General features: G+C 42.2%; 2 protein-coding genes across 7 annotated transcripts; one reads left to right on the top strand and one right to left on the bottom strand.

The window, feature by feature from the left end:
• Positions 1-9: 9 nt before the first annotated feature.
• bmb (brambleberry) lies at positions 10-5033 on the bottom strand. Of its 5 annotated transcripts, none has more exons than XM_071486362.1 (13): positions 4873-5033; positions 3615-3877; positions 3269-3397; positions 2981-3166; positions 2654-2876; positions 2436-2552; positions 2158-2337; positions 1728-1934; positions 1490-1640; positions 901-962; positions 665-795; positions 444-565; positions 10-364 (listed from the first exon to the last, which is right to left on the bottom strand). In XM_071486362.1, the coding sequence occupies exons 2-13, from the start codon at positions 3873-3875 to the stop codon at positions 235-237; spliced, it is 1899 nt and encodes a 632-aa protein (XP_071342463.1). In that variant the 5' UTR covers positions 3876-3877; positions 4873-5033; the 3' UTR covers positions 10-234. The 5 variants fall into 5 exon arrangements, with proteins under 5 accessions (XP_071342463.1, XP_071342465.1, XP_071342461.1 ...); XM_071486364.1 differs by having other exon boundaries at positions 665-792; XM_071486360.1 differs by having other exon boundaries at positions 4796-4955.
• Positions 5034-5130: 97 nt separating this feature from the next.
• Positions 5131-14771, top strand: pycr3 (pyrroline-5-carboxylate reductase 3). Of its 2 annotated transcripts, none has more exons than XM_071486370.1 (7): positions 5131-5264; positions 9073-9166; positions 9249-9313; positions 11755-11934; positions 12035-12247; positions 13245-13337; positions 13697-14771. In XM_071486370.1, exons 2-7 carry the CDS (start codon positions 9079-9081, stop codon positions 13898-13900), a joined length of 843 nt encoding a protein of 280 aa, XP_071342471.1. In that variant the 5' UTR covers positions 5131-5264; positions 9073-9078; the 3' UTR covers positions 13901-14771. The 2 variants fall into 2 exon arrangements, with proteins under 2 accessions (XP_071342471.1, XP_071342470.1); XM_071486369.1 differs by having other exon boundaries at positions 5149-6098.
• The last annotated feature ends 502 nt before the right edge of the window (positions 14772-15273 follow it).

Genomic DNA, 15273 nt, shown 5'->3' with positions numbered 1-15273 from the left:
AAATACAGATTCACAGGTAAAGAAATAATTTATTAACTTAAAATGAACATAAAAAACATGGCACTGAAAATGTAAAAAATACATTTAAAAAAATCTGCAAGCACGGCACCTGTTTAGCAAAGCAGACAGAACCTAACTATACAGACACAGTAACACTTCATTAGAGTTTTTTTGCAGAGAAGTCTCTCTGCCAAAGAAAACAGTTAAATGAACTGAGAAGAGAAGTCTAGCATTTCAGGAGTGAACGTAGGAGGTGTGCCCCCCTTCATGGACTCTGCAGTACTCATGTCCCGGCATGGCTCTCTTCTTACAGGCCTTCCCTGTTTTTGTGATTCCGTTGCACAGCTGACGTCCTGTCAGGGAGCTGGCACAGGAAAAAAACTGAAATTCAGGATGAGCTTCTTAAGACTGTTGAGACTAAGACTGAAGTGTAAAACACTGACCTGTTGCTAATTACTGACGGGGTTGGACTCGCACTTCGCGAGTCATTCATTAAATCACGCGAGTCGTTCACTGCATCAAAAACTCCTCCCAGGTTCCTTAGTGGTATATCGTCAATCAGAGCCTAAAAACAAAATAAAACCACAAGGTTTGTTTGCATGTATGAGTGACTCATTAAGACTTATATATACACACACCAGGACATTGAGTTTTTTTTCCTCACCGCTGAGAGGACTGGCTGTTTAATCAGCCTTGGAGTGGAGTGAGTGGTTGTGCTGGTCACTGGCATAAACCTGGACTCTGGCAACAGCTTCCTGTGAGGGGGAGAAACTGCTAATACACCAAGGTCACCTGCTTACAGAGAGATAAATGAGAGCAATCATGCAGTTAAACTCCAATGGAGTTATTTCTAAAACATTTCTCTGTTGAGGTACAGTATATGATGTATATAATGCACACCTGATATGAAGCTGTCCTCATTCAGCATGTCATCTTGCTCCATGTAGCCGTCCTTTTCATCTCTGAGGATAAAAGAGTAACACTGCATCAAATACACCAAGTACAAAGGATTAAGAGCATTTATCTCCTGCACTGCTAATAATGCAACATATACTTTTTAGAATAATAATTTTAAAAAAATCTAATATGTTTAAAGGAATAATAATTAATTGAATCAGAGCTTTGCCATAATTTATCTTTTGTTCATTCGCTTTACACAACTACACCAAATTTTCAGTTGCTACAAGTTCTTATCAGCCCTGCTGAGGTGTCAGTTGTATAGTTGCTCAATAGAAAATTATTATTATTATTTTGATTGACGTGATTAATGGTCTGAGTCAATTTTAATAATACAAAGCTAGTACCTGCATCTTAAATGTAATTTTCTGTTTATAATCCATTGTAAATCAAACATTTTTGGGTTCTAGACTGAAATGATACCAGGCATTTTAAACAATTTTCAGACATTTCATAGACAAAATCAACCAGAAGAAGAATCGTCAGGTGAAATGAGAATGGTCATCAGTTGCAGCCTCGTCTGCAGACTCACTTCTGCGGTGTAGAGGACGGTGGATAAGAGTGGCAGGATGAAAGTGGCTGCTTCTGTGGCTTCACGATGTCACATGGGGCCAGTGCCAGCGGGACAGTTGGCTTTCCTCTGATCTGGAGGCACGCCCACAACCGGTTCACAAACCAGTGACCTGCACACATGGAAGAAAACACCGTGACCAGTGCCTGAGAATAATGGAGGCATTGTATTTGCCTTGTGAGTAGCTTTGGGTCCATACCCAGAGACAGAGTGAGCAGCAGCAGGCTGAGGCTGGTGAGATCCAGCGCTGGCTGCTGGTTGATCTCGGCCACTGCGTTGAGAGGCACAGTGAGCAGCAGCATCGCTCGAGAGAAACCTGGACAGCGCAGGAACGTCAGCAGCACCGCGCACAGCACGAAGTAGCCCGTATGAGAAACACATGTCCACATGGCCGTCAGGCTCAAACCTGGTAGCACAAGAAGCACAAAGGAAAGAGCCACTGATCCATGAAAATCTCTCATATTTACTTCCCACAATATTTTCACCTCTGCTGCGTTTCTGAGGAAAGAAACATAACATTTCTGACATTTTTAAATCCATTTTTAGCAAAGTTTAAAAAAAAAAAAAAAAGGTATAAACTATAGATAGGTGAACAAACTTTGCTGTTGCACTGTTGGTGTGAGTCTCACCTGCCCAGCCGAGGTAGCCCTGGATCATGTGAAGCCTCTCCTCCATCCGGCTCTGCATGTTGTCGATGTAGTGCAGCATGAATCCCAGTGTGCTGTTCATGCGCTCCAGTTTGTTCATCAGGTCGGTGTAGTACTGGGAGGTCTGGTCCTGGTACTGCAGAAACTCGATCATACTGTGGTCTGATCAGCCACAGGTGCAGGGGAAGACAGCGCTGATATTAGCTACAAATTTAGAAATGATGTGATGGCTGTAGATTGTGATGCTCTGGTTTTAGTACCAATTTTTTGGTAGATGTCTTGAGCTTGGTGTCTGACATCTGCGAGGTCCCTCACAATGGCCTTGTGGTTGTCCTGCACCTCAGAGCCTTGTACCTGCAGGTGCTCACTCACGTTCTCTAAAAGGACAGGAAGATAAATATGATTTCAGACTGGACGACTGAGACATCAGCTCAGTTCACACGGCGCGCCTCTAGTCCAATAGCATGACAGCGCTCACCCATTCTCTTTGTGATGCCCTGAATGAGCTGGGCTACCAGCTCCTGTCCAGAGGCAATGAGGGCCTTCTCCTGACCCAGACGCTCCAGGTTGTCTTTCAGTGAATTCTCCATTTGCCCCTGGCCTTCATACAGTTTACCCTGCTGGGCCTGCAGAGCACTGTGGCCCTCCAGCAGCTTGTCCAAAGAGGCTGCCGTCATTTCCCGCAGCTCCAGCTGGCCCTCCTGTTTTTTTTTGTTTTTTTTAAAAACACAACACAATTAAAAGCCAAATAATCAGATGACAAACTGTGCATCTGAGGCTGAAAAGATGTATAATCCAACTGCACCTTCAGGTCCTTCATGGCATCCAGCTGGCTGGTGGCTGTGGAGATGAGAGCGTTGACTGTGTGCTCTGCTCTGCGCCGGAAGAGCTGCTGGCGTGTTGCGTAGCAGACGGAGCGAGCTCGGTTGCTCACTATGTGGTAAGCATTCCACGTGTCTGAGTCCATGTCTGCTGTGCACTCTTTAAGAGACTGAAACATCAAATTTTAATTAAAGAGACATCATCTGGGGAAAATAACATGAATATTATTAAAATTAAAAAAAAACATTTTGCAGTGTAAATTTTTGCTTACCATCTCGTCTGTACATGTGTAGGTCCGCCGCCCCTCGATCTCCGCCTGGCAGTTAAACAGTACCACTCCGAGCTTTGCAAGCTGCTCCTCTGAGAGGCTTTCACAGCTCGCCTTCAGCCGGGCGACCACCTAGCACAGGACAACACCGTTTTCACATGTGACAGACGAACCAATGGACGTGTACCAGCACTTGATATCAAAGACGGGAAAAGCTTTACAGCAGTTTGTTGATTAATTAACTGGCAAGACATTTGGTGAAATTGATGGATATATTTTTTTTACTTCCTGATTCTTGCCAGTCACAAAAACGATTGGCAGATCAATGAGCGTAAGGTGCAATTGTTACCCTGTGATGACAGCTGTCCAGCGGGCTGAGCTCCATCTGCTTTGCCTCGGCCAAAAACTTCTCATCCGCAGTAGTCATTTCAAACTGAGCATCCTTTGTAAGAAGTGCCGGAGCCACAGCTGCTGGCGGTGGAGCTGCTGCAGCTGGAGGAGCCTCCGCCTGCCTCAGCCACTCAAACAGCCCGCTGACTGCAGGACACTGACAGGCCAGAGTGATGATCAGCAGGAGATACTGGTGGCGATGCATCAGGACACGGCCCATGTCTGGAGGAGGAAAAGATGAGAAAACATGTTGAAATCAAAGGTGAGCTTAACAACAATAAATTGCAAAGAAATATGGTAATTGATTTTATATATTTTTCTGTCGTTCATTCAGTCCTGTTGATGGATTCATTGTTAAATGGTTAGCAATTGGACCTTATATTCTAGTAGTTGTTGTAGCACTTTACAATTTCTCCAAACAGTTACTGTATTTTCTGACTTTTCCTAAAATATGTGAGTGATCTACATCAAATAATCCACATTTGCAACAACATATCTCCTGTTTCCAGGCTGTAAATACTTTTACCTTGAGTGTAACACAGAACTTGTGTACATGTTAAACTCAGATTCAAGGTGAGCACAGGTGAATGAAAAGAACTGGAGGGGAACTGTGAAATGACCAAAGGAGATCACTAGATGGCGACATCATCAGAGTCTATGTGTTTTGATTATTATTTTTAAAAGTATGTGTTGCATTTTAGATATTGCTTATCTGAAGTTTGTGCTGTCTTCTAAGCTGGGGAGAGCTGGGCATAGCCGTTCATCCATCCATTCAGTTTTTCATTCATTTGAACGAGCACCACACTGGGGCTTGCCCAGGCATGTCTGCACTGCTGCACAAGCCCTCCTGAGGCTGCATCCAATTTAAAAAGCATAAAGGCAGCGTTCACGCACCATCGGAATTTCCCATTTAATAATGAAAATGAAAAATGTAACGAAATTAGTTAAAAAAAAACAAAAAAAAAACTGGCATCAGGCAAGTGCGCATGTGTCGGAAGATCTTAAGATTTTTGTTTCCATATTAATTTAAGCAGAAGAAAGCGAACTGCACAGTGCCCAAAGGGAGAATGGGAAACAAGAAAAAACACATTCAAAACACTCAGCGCCAACTTTTTACAGACATATATGCGAGTAAAATACCTGAAGATGAATTAACTCGCCTTTCTCCGCAGGCTGGATTAGATTCAGAAAAAAATAAATATTCCTGAAACATGTACCTGTCGTTTAATGTTGCAGGATGGTCGTTTGCACGGCGGCAAGAGAACTTCTCCCTCACACAGCTGATTGAAATGACAGCTAAATTTTTTTTCGTCCACCTTCTCTCCGCCCTGAACGACGCGGAGGCAGCCAATGGAATCACACGTAGCGGTCGGTGTGTTCGATTTATATCCCCGCTGAAAAGGGAACGGCGCGGGTTATGATTCTGAAGGCTCCGCCCACCTGACGCACCGTTGGACACGTTAAAAAAAAACAAAACAAACCCACCGATAGTTCCTTCGCACTCAGCCGGTTGGTTTGTGGATGCTGTGGGTGAACCCGACGGTTAATATTAAAACTGCCCTTTGAGATTTACAAAGCGTCGGACATCTGCATATCTGAAACACATCAGGTGAATAAATATCCTACCAACCGCCAACGTTAGTCGGTGTTGTTTCGCGGCGTCGGACCGTGTTTATGTCACTCCGTGTTACTTTATGGTTGTCCAGTCAACAAGAAACACGTGCATTGTATTTCTAATCTAATCTGTCCTGGATTATTTTCTCGCTGTCGCTAGCTAGATACCAGCAGCGGGGCTAGTTTTCGGCTATCGTGGTTTATGACGAGAGGATTTGAACATTACACGGGCACGGTTTTCACGACCCGTGGGTTAATTACAGCTAAGATCTTTTAGCTAGCAGCTGCACGGCTCCGGCCCTGCCAAATCAGACATGCTAATTAGCCACCTAGCCGTGTGAGGAATCTACCGTTGGGCTAGCCGGGCAGCTTTGCCACAACAATGGACGACTCTGGTATCAAAAAGCAGAATTGGGACGTGAAGGAGACAGAGTTATTTCTCGAAATCCTGAAGGAGCTGGACATGAAGAAATGCTTAGACGGGAGGAAAGTGCGGAATAACAAACTCTTCAAGGTGGCGCACAGGAGAATGACAGCGGCTGGCTATCACAGATCCGTGGACCAGCTAAAGTTTCGCTGGAAACTTCTGAAAAGTGCGTACTACAAGTGCAAGAGGGAGCCCCACTCCCCGGCCCCGACCAAGATACAGGGCTGGTGGCGGTACGAAAAGACAATGATCGCTATTATGGAGTCCAGACACCCTCTTGTCGGAGCTGGGGTGAACTCTGACAGAAATGATGAAGTGACTGAAGACTCGGACGGAGAAGCATCGATGCTGCACTGGCCGCAGCCCTGCCCGGACAATACCACTCAGAACCTGGATTTAATTGTAGGGGTGACGAAGTGGATGCGGTGTCGTCTGTCATTAGACCCTAGTTGTGATTTCATTTCTTTCCTGTGTTGTCTAGATGCATGCATTCGTTCGCCAGCTGTGTGTCCTAGTGTGAATGGACAGTTTATCAGTCAAAGCTAATGCAATCTAACAGAGCAGCCCTGCATTGTGTTTGGGTGGAAAAGGAGCCAATTCAACTTTGTGTTCATCTTGGAGGCTGCAGGTTGTGGTGCAGTTGAATGTTATTTGTTGTCATTCCAAATGAATCAATAGTGGAAAAATGCCCATCACTGTTTCATAGAGTCCAGTTCGACATATTCAGATGTCTGACCAACAGCCAAAGATAACACGTGCCATCATAGTAGGGCTGCAACATAAAACATTTTTTTTTAAATTAAAATTATTATTATTATTATTTTTGGATAAATTCAGTTCACTAATGCAAGATCTTTGTTTACTATAGATACATTTCAGGAATCTGATCACTCACAGCTCAAACCTGAGAATATTTGTACAGTGTGTATGACTGAAACATTAATCGATTATCAAAATAGTTGATTGATCAACTGATTGTTGCAGCTCTACATCATAAATTGCTACAAAAAACGGCTCATAATCAGATTTGAGAAGCTGAAAGCAGTGAATGCCTGGCATTTCTACAAAATGATTACATCAAAATAGATGCCTATTACTGTTGATAGACTAATCCATTAATCAACTATTTGTTGCTGGAGATTTTGTGTCTGTTACTTTACATAACATCAATTCAACTGTATCACACGCTACAGCCTCCAGAATAACCATAAAGTTGAATGAGCACCTCTCTAAAACAGTTCAACAGTACAATCTTCATAAAGGAAGAATTTATTGCAAGACTTGTATGATAAGTTTGAATGTAATTGGTCTCAAGAGGGAGTTCGGCAAGTAATTGCTACAGCAACATATAACCACATACTACTCTGGTACTAATATCTAAATACATTTTATTGCCATATCTTTAGGTGTGCGTCTCATGAGTATTTTTTTCGCTGTTGTTTCTCAGTCAGTTTGTATAAAAGAAAAATGCCCATCGCAGGGGCTCCAGAGTGGCATCTTTAAGTTGCTTTGACGACCAACAGCTGAAAACTCAAAGGCCCTGTTCAGACCTGCATTAACATGCGAGTCCACACCTCTTAAGTACGTCAGTTCACACCTGGCATATATATATGAGATATGGTCACTCGAGACTAACGTGTCTCGTGCGTCACTTGGGATCATATCTCACTTCCTCGCTCTATATGCAAATAAACATGTAAGCGTTGTTTCTAGCTGGTGACAGATGAGTCTGTTGCTTTGTGTGAGATGGGGGGGCAAGGAGGGGCTGAGCTCCACAATGAAATAAGGTTTTAGCCATTTCAAACTGTGGTTGAGGACGTCAGTTGAGTAGGCAGTCCTTCAATGTGGCCCAGGGCACATTTGTGTTACCACTGCTGCAAAAATGTGGCCCAGACCACCTGTGGTTCCAACCTGTCATTAACTTGCATCTGATTCGATCACAAGTTAAAATGCGTCTCCACAAGCTTCTCAAGTGACCACTTGTGATCAGGTCTCACCTCCTCGCTTCAAATGCAAAATATGTTTCTTGCCAGTCAGTGACAGACCAGCCTATTGTCATTATGTTGTGTGTGTGTGAGAGAGAGAGGGAGGAGGGGGCCCTCAGGGGGCCCCCAATGGGTCCCAGGACACATTCGTGTTCACACTGTTGAATGTGGCCACAGGTCATCCAGACCACCTCTGCGTGTGCTTTGAGCGATCGGATCTCAAATGCGTCCTGGATGCGTCCTGGATGCGTTCACACCTGTGCTTAGACCTGTCCGCTTGTATTTGGATTCCCTGAGATACCAGGTCTGACCAGGGCCTACAACTATGTTCAGTTTGGAATCAGCAGCAAATCCTCACATTTGAAAAACTGGAACCGGCAAATGTTTTTGGATTTTTAATTGAATTCTCTTGTCAGCTGACTGATATCGATTTCATGATGCGTTCTCTTCGTATACAGCAGATGCAGTTCAGAAGTCTGATTACAATCAGCTTTTACTAGTGTCCTGCTTTCTGAAACATCAGGTTATGAGAATGAGGGAGAAATCTGATTCAGAGTCAGACTGACTGGTCTCTGTGCTGCTTCTGTAAACTCTCTAACTGGGTTAAGGTTAAAAAAACAAAAACAACAGACACTCGGCTGTGGCAGCAGTTATGGGGGGAGGGGGAGAAATCTGATTACTGGCCAACTGTCAACCAGGATTTAACATTATCTGATTTCTTGCCGTAACCTGATTTCTCACAGTGATCAGGTTTCATGTGTGCATGCAAACAAAGTGGACAGTCACAATGCATCTCTCTGTTGCCATATGTTGATGCATTGGCACCAGTGGTTTCTTGTCACGTGGAGTTCCAAAACTGTATATTTTCATGTGTTTTTTTTTTTTTTTTTTTTTGAAAACAAAAACAAAAAGTGCCTTTTTGCTTCTGTTAAAAATGTCTTGGTAATAGATGGTTGATCATCTGAAGGGATGGATATTTTTTCCGTCATGCCAAAATTATGTATTCAAATTGCTTCATTTATTCAACCAGTGATCCAAAACCTAAAGATATTCAGTTTATTTTAATATATATAAAGCAAAAGCATCAAATCCTCACATTTCAGAAGATTTTGTCATCTTTGCCGGAAAAATTACTAAAAAGTTTGCTTCATCATCAAGATGAATGTCGACTAAGTAATCGATTAACTGACTAATCGTTACAGCTCTAACTGCTTTGCAGTTTTATTGCGTATAACAGACTCTTGATATATATGCATGAGATTGGGTCATTCTGTTACTGTGGGAAACATTGTTCTGTGGGTTCACAACTTTAGTTTTTAGTTAATTGTGAAACTGTCATATTTTGTTGATGTTCTCGCTCTAATTTCTCCTCTGCCTTTATTTGTTTCCAGATCAAAATGGACCCTGAGATGGAGACACAGCTGAAAATCGGCTTCATCGGTGCAGGGAACATGGCCTTCGGCATAGCAAAGGGCATCCTGTCAGGTTAGTCAGAAAAACTATGGGTAATGCAGGCAGAGAGATCTGAAGTAATAGGTTCAGGATCTAACTCCAGTTTCCTCTACAGGAAATGTTCTTCCTGTAAATGTCAGAGTGAGCGCGCCATCCTCCAGGAACCTGGGACGCTTTCAGGTGCGTTTTCTTCTTATTATACTTGCAGGTCAGTGAGCAGTTTTGGTTAGGATCATGGTTACTGAGGCCCTGTTCGGACCTGGTGTTAACACCTGTCTCAGGTGATCTGATCACAAGTGGACAGCTCTAAGTTCAGGTGTGAACACGCCCAAGACACATTCAGGACGCATTTGAGATCCGATCACTCAGACCACATTCAGAGGTGGTGTGGGCCACATGGGGACACATTATTTTAGCAGTGTGAACACAAATCCTGGCCACACTGAAGCACGCTGCTGACGTCCCCTGCCACAGTCTAATGAGTACCACGGTTTCACAATGAACTGAAATTATTTCACTATTTCAAATGGCTAAATTTCAGTGTAGAGCTGTGAGCAGAGCATTGATTCACATTTTAAATCCAGGTGTGAACAGACGTACTGTCCACTTGTGACTGGATCAGTGAAGATGCATGTTAATGCCAGGTCTGATCAGGTGCCTTGTGAATGGATGGTTGTTGTGCTGACCATCTCGTTGTAATGTAAAGCTGATCTGTCTCTGATTCTCTGTCTTTCTCAGAGTCTTGCAGGTGTCATGTTTTTTTTTTAAATTCATTTAAATGTGTGCACATAATATGGCAATTATAATGTATGAATTACTAACCCCTGCACAGGCAGTTGCAAGTAATGTTCTCACCATTAAACAGTCTATCCAGTAAAATATATTTAAGAGATGTCAAAGTTAACACAACAAAGCTAAATTATATCCAGCTGTTTAAACAGAAATTAGGGCAGCAGCTAATTGTCATCTTCACTGATTAAACTTCAAATTATTTTCTTGATTGTTTTGTCTATGAAATGTCAGAAAACAGTGAAAACCATCTTGACATTGTTTGTTTTACCCGACATACAGTCCAAATTCCACAGATAATCAGTTTACAATAATATAAAACAGAGAAAAACTGCAAATCCTCACACTGGTGAAACTGGAACCAGAGAGTGACCCTGTTCAGACCTGGTGTTAACGCATGTCTTCAGTGATCTGATCACACTGGACTGCTCTGAGTACGTCTGCTCACACCTGGATTTAAAATGTGTCTCCAGTGACCGCTTGTGATTGGATCTCACTTCCCCACTTCATATGCAAATAAACAGGTGGACAGATGGGTCCGTTGTCAATGTGCTTCTGTGTGTGTGTGTTTGAGTGAGTCAGTGAGAGAGAGCAAGTGAGAGAGAGAGCAGTTCGGAGGTGTTGAGCAAATCAATGCTCTGTTCACAGCTCTACAGTGAAATAAGTGTTTAGCCATCTGAAATGTTGAAATAGTTTTGGTTCATTATGAAACTGACAGGACTAATCAGACTGCGGCAGAGGATGTCAGTAGAGGAGGCAGGTCTTCAATAGGGCCAGGACACATTTGTGTTCACACTGCTTAAAGAATGTGGCCCCATGTGGCCTAGACCACCTCCGACTGTGGTCTGAGTGATCGGATCTCAAATGCATCCTGAATGTATCTTGGGAGTTTTCACACATAAACTTAGAGCTGTCCACTTGTGATCAGATCACCTGAGACAGATGTTAACACCAGGTCTCGGCTGAAACAGCAACAACCTACAGCTTTTGTTTCTATTGGTTGTAACTTGACACAATTTCTGAGTGATGTGTGGAAGAAGCTTTGGGCCTTTCTGTCTGTCTGTGCTGGAAAAAGACTTGCAGCTTAATTCCAGAAAGCACGGTGACCTCTGGTGGTTTGAAAAGGGAACAGTAGCTCTTCAAAGAGGAGCCACGGCACCACAACATCTTTTATGCGTGCCATAAGAATCCAAGAAGCTTCTGTGTTATTTATTAAATCTGTAGCACTCTTGTTCAGAAGTGTAGCAGTTACTAAACTCATTCTAAAAAAGGCTTATATATCTCATATCATATGTTCTCATTGGCACATTCAAGTGTACATCACCATGTTTCTCAGTTACTCTCCTGTTTTACCACCAGTGTAACATCACTGTGTTGTTCAGCTGTGAATGTTTGAAATCTTTCACAGTGAATGAAGCACGTTTTGAAGCACTGGCGTTGTTTGATGCTTCGTCTGTCATCTTTCACATGGTTTTCCAAACAACAGTACTGAATGAGTACACTTGAGTGAAACAAGTTTCTTACACCCATCACTACTATTTCAAGATTTAAACAATTACTGATTAGGACATGAGGGAATTAACTAATTTGTGCACACATATTAACATATTTACTGTCAAAATTTACTTATTCTAATGTACAAAGTGTCTGCAAAATGACCACCGACACCTGCTGGGCTCATAGTTGTCCTGTACTTGGATACTGTGTTTCCTTTATTTCTTAAGAAATAATAATGCAAGGTGATCTGTTGGTTTATCTTACCTGTGTGTGGGTTCATTGTGTGAGAATGTGTCTACATGTGGGTCAGTAACATCTCCTCCACTTGCTTTCAGGAGCTGGGGATTGCTGTCACTCACTCCAACATAGAGGTGGTGTGTGGTTCAGATGTGGTCTTTGTGGCAGTCAAACCTCACCTGGTTCCACTGGTTCTCAATGAGATCTCACCGCACATCACTGACAGACACACAGTTGTGTCTGTTGCGGCAGGAGTGACGCTGGCAACGTTAGAGGAGGTGAGCGCCAAAGCCGAAATGCAACAGTGTTCAAACAGGAGGCCAGTTCTGTGATGATGAGTGGTCTTCTCACCTTCCTCTCTGTCTTTGGGGTTCGAAGCTCCTTCCAGAGAATTCAGTCGTCATCCGGCTGATGCCAAATCTGCCGTGTATGGTACAGGAAGGGGCTCTGCTGTTTGCACGGGGAACCCATGCAAAACAGGAGGATGGAGCTCTGCTTCGCTCCTTGTTGCATCGTTGTGGTTTGGTGGAGGAGGGACCTGAGACCTGGATTGACATCCATACTGGACTCAGCGGGAGTGGAGTCGCTTTTGTGAGTGAGCTTTTGTTTTATTTTGCAGGAACTGACTTCAGTACAGTCGATTTATAATTCAGCTCAATAGTTTAATTCTCAAGTTAGAGTGACAGAAATTTTTTTTATTGATTTTAATAAATAATTAATACATGCTGTAGCCCAGACATTACTACAAATCACAGATCATTGACATTCCAGCTATTTCTTAAAGCAAGCTGTAGTCAATTAGATTTTTGCAGATGGCTTCTGGTTTGAACTCCTTTCACTGTTGTACAGAAATCAACTTGCAGAGACTTGAATGCTGCCTGTGTTACGTAATCACAGTGAACCGCAGATCTGATCTTATTATTACCAAATGGATGTTATTGTTTGGTGGCCGTGCTTTGTTGAGCAGAACGATATGAAAAACCTGCATTATATTAGGATACCACAAAATATGAATGGAGCTTTGACAGGAACATTTTTGTGTATGTGTATTTAATATATGTTTCAATGAAATTCTATAAACTAGGGCCTTCATTTATACATTTTACAGAGACTTGTACAGAATACAAATATAAACTTTATAAATGTGATACAGAGAATATACATGGTCAAAGACAAAGTTACAAAGACATATATTAACCTTAAAACTAACCAAGAGCTCATTGTACTGGCTATTGTGCCACAGTGGAAATACAGACCCAGTCAGCACCAACTAACCAAAAAAATACAAATATTAACCATTTAATATATCACATGGATTATGTTTTGGGACATTTTGTGCTTTTTATTTTAAAACTGCCAGTAGGAAATAATGGGAAGAGAGGTTTAGAATGACACACTACAAAGGCTCAAGGACCTAAAATATAAAAAATTAAAAAGGAAATCAAAGAAAACCGTTGGCCGTCTGCAACTTACCAATGACAATGCATGTCAACCTCTGCAGATATATTGCTTGTTTTTGTTATGCAGCAGAAAAACTGGACCGTGCTCACCTTTTTAATATTCTGATGCATGTGACTCTTCTGTGCAGGTGTATCTGTTTGCTGAGGCGCTGGCAGAAGGAGCTGTGAAAATGGGCATGCCGAGTGCTCTGGCCCAAAGCATCGCATCGCAGACTGTTCTGGTCAGTTTTACAGTGTTTGTGTGTGTTTTGTTGTTTGTCAACATGTATTTTTTTTTTTTAAATTATTATTATTTTAATAGATTTTTTTTTTTGGCATGAGGCAGATAAAAAGGAGAATGAATAAAATGGATAGTGGTGGAAGGGGTAACACTACCTCGAAATCAGTCTTTGTGCTTTCTCAGGGGCCACATTTTATAAGCTGAAGTTGAACAGAAAGCCTCAAACAGTTTGCAGTCACTGATTTAACGCAGGTGCTTTATCATAATCCAGAGACTGAAAATACATGTATTTGCTGTGGTAACTCATCACTGATGCCATCACCACCCTCGTTCATTTAATTTTGCTGCCATGTGCTGCAGGGTGCTGGGAGATTGTTACGTGACTCTGGGAAGCATCCGGCTCAGCTTCGCTCCGAGGTCTGCACGCCAGGCGGGACGACCATTTACGGGCTTCACGCCCTGGAACAAGGCGGCATGAGGGCAACGACCATGAGTGCCGTGGAATCTGCCACCGAGCGAGCCAGGGAGCTCGGCCGAAAGTCAGCAGCGGGAGGCAGAAAGTGACGGCTGCTGGTTGCCTTTTTAATAGCTGCTCGTCAGACTTCAGTGAAGCCTAACAACGAACTGACTTTTTGGCTCAACCTCATCATGGAACACAAAGACAAAACAGGAGTTTTTATTTCTGTTTCTCCCTCATTCTCCCTCTAAACAAGTGCATTTCTTACTTCTCTTCTTTTTTTGCCTCTCTGACCAGAAGGATTTGTTGTGAGCAAAAAGTGAATTTTGGCTTAATCCTAACATTGACACTGACAAGTAAATTATTTACTCATGACCCTGTGATCTTCATTTTTTTGAGAGGATGGCTACTTTTGCATGCACAGCAATAATTCATATTTTGGATTGTGGCAGTAATGCAAGTAAGTTGGAACCCGATGTGATTATCACCATAGTTCTGGATATTATATTCACAATAAATTCCCATGTAGTCAAGTTCATTGAAGGCCATGTTAGACTGTGAGTTCTACTACAGAAGAAAACAACTGATGTCCTAATGTAATGTGTAGAGAGAGGCTTACGGAGCATCGATCAGTCCAACTAAACAACTTGTGTAAACTTTGAATTTGGAGTAATGCCTTATGAGCTGTGATTGGGTTATTCTGTGCATGTAATGTGTGGTGCAGAATGGAGGTTAATGTGTAGATGTATTTGGTTACATCGGTATTTAACATTTGGCCAAATGAAGCAAAAAAAATTAAATCTGGGATCATTTAAGAGTGATTGTGGTTGTGCAGCTGCATTCCAGTGATTGTATCTGTCCGAGGTGTCGCTTCCATCTAGTTGCTGGGGTTTTGTGGCACAATGTGTAGAGAAATATTTATGATCTACAATTCCAAGTGTGTAGAATTGACTTTCATAAAGTGTAATGTGAACTGGATCACTTTGTGCATTGCCTTGTTATTTATCTATTTATTTACTTATTTTTAGTTAAGTTGAGGTTTTGAAATCAGGCATCAGCTGATCTTTGGAAGCTCAATTTTTTTGAATGAGTTGGAGCTAAACAAAGATACACAGATAGAAAAATAAAAAAGTGGAGGGTGGAAACCTTAAACAGTAGTAAGAGTAAATTGAATACATTTTCAAGCATAGGTATTTTCTGCTTCTATTGTTTGATCAATCAGAAATAATCAACAGATTAATCAATATTATAACTGTTAGTTAGAGCTACACATTGCATTCAACCTATGCAGTGGGCCCAGCTGTCAGTCCTGAACTTCTGCCAATGAATGTCATGTTGTGTGAGTGAAAGCTCCAGAACAGTTGTGATTGTGAATATTTCTTTTAGTTAAACTTTCTTCAAAAACCTCGGTCTTGTAAGTTGTTATACAGCCATGAGCAGTAACAACAAAGGTGTCAAAGGTTTCAAAATGAACATTTTA

This window comes from Trachinotus anak, unplaced genomic scaffold (genome assembly GCF_046630095.1).
Source record: "Trachinotus anak isolate AG129_WGS33_773 ecotype Australia unplaced genomic scaffold, CSIRO_AGI_Tana_v1 ptg000010l, whole genome shotgun sequence".
In the NCBI taxonomy this organism is placed as follows: Eukaryota; Metazoa; Chordata; class Actinopteri; order Carangiformes; family Carangidae; genus Trachinotus; species Trachinotus anak.
Note: the sequence above shows the minus strand (reverse complement) of the source record. Positions and strands in the feature narration are given on the sequence as shown.

Excerpts from the sequence above, each read along its gene's own strand:
- bmb (XM_071486360.1), bottom strand. The coding sequence starts at position 4,868 with ATGTTTCAGGAATATTTATTTTTTTCTGAATCTAATCCAGCCTGCGGA. Across the intron at positions 3,398-3,614 it reads TGGACAGCTGTCATCACAGG|GTGGTCGCCCGGCTGAAGGC; the intron begins GTAACAATTGCA and ends GTCCTGTGCTAG. Across the intron at positions 963-1,489 it reads CCGTCCTCTACACCGCAGAA|AGATGAAAAGGACGGCTACA; the intron begins GTGAGTCTGCAG and ends TTTTATCCTCAG.
- pycr3 (XM_071486369.1), top strand. The coding sequence starts at position 5,652 with ATGGACGACTCTGGTATCAAAAAGCAGAATTGGGACGTGAAGGAGACA. Across the intron at positions 9,167-9,248 it reads AGCAAAGGGCATCCTGTCAG|GAAATGTTCTTCCTGTAAAT; the intron begins GTTAGTCAGAAA and ends TTTCCTCTACAG. Across the intron at positions 13,338-13,696 it reads TCGCATCGCAGACTGTTCTG|GGTGCTGGGAGATTGTTACG; the intron begins GTCAGTTTTACA and ends CATGTGCTGCAG.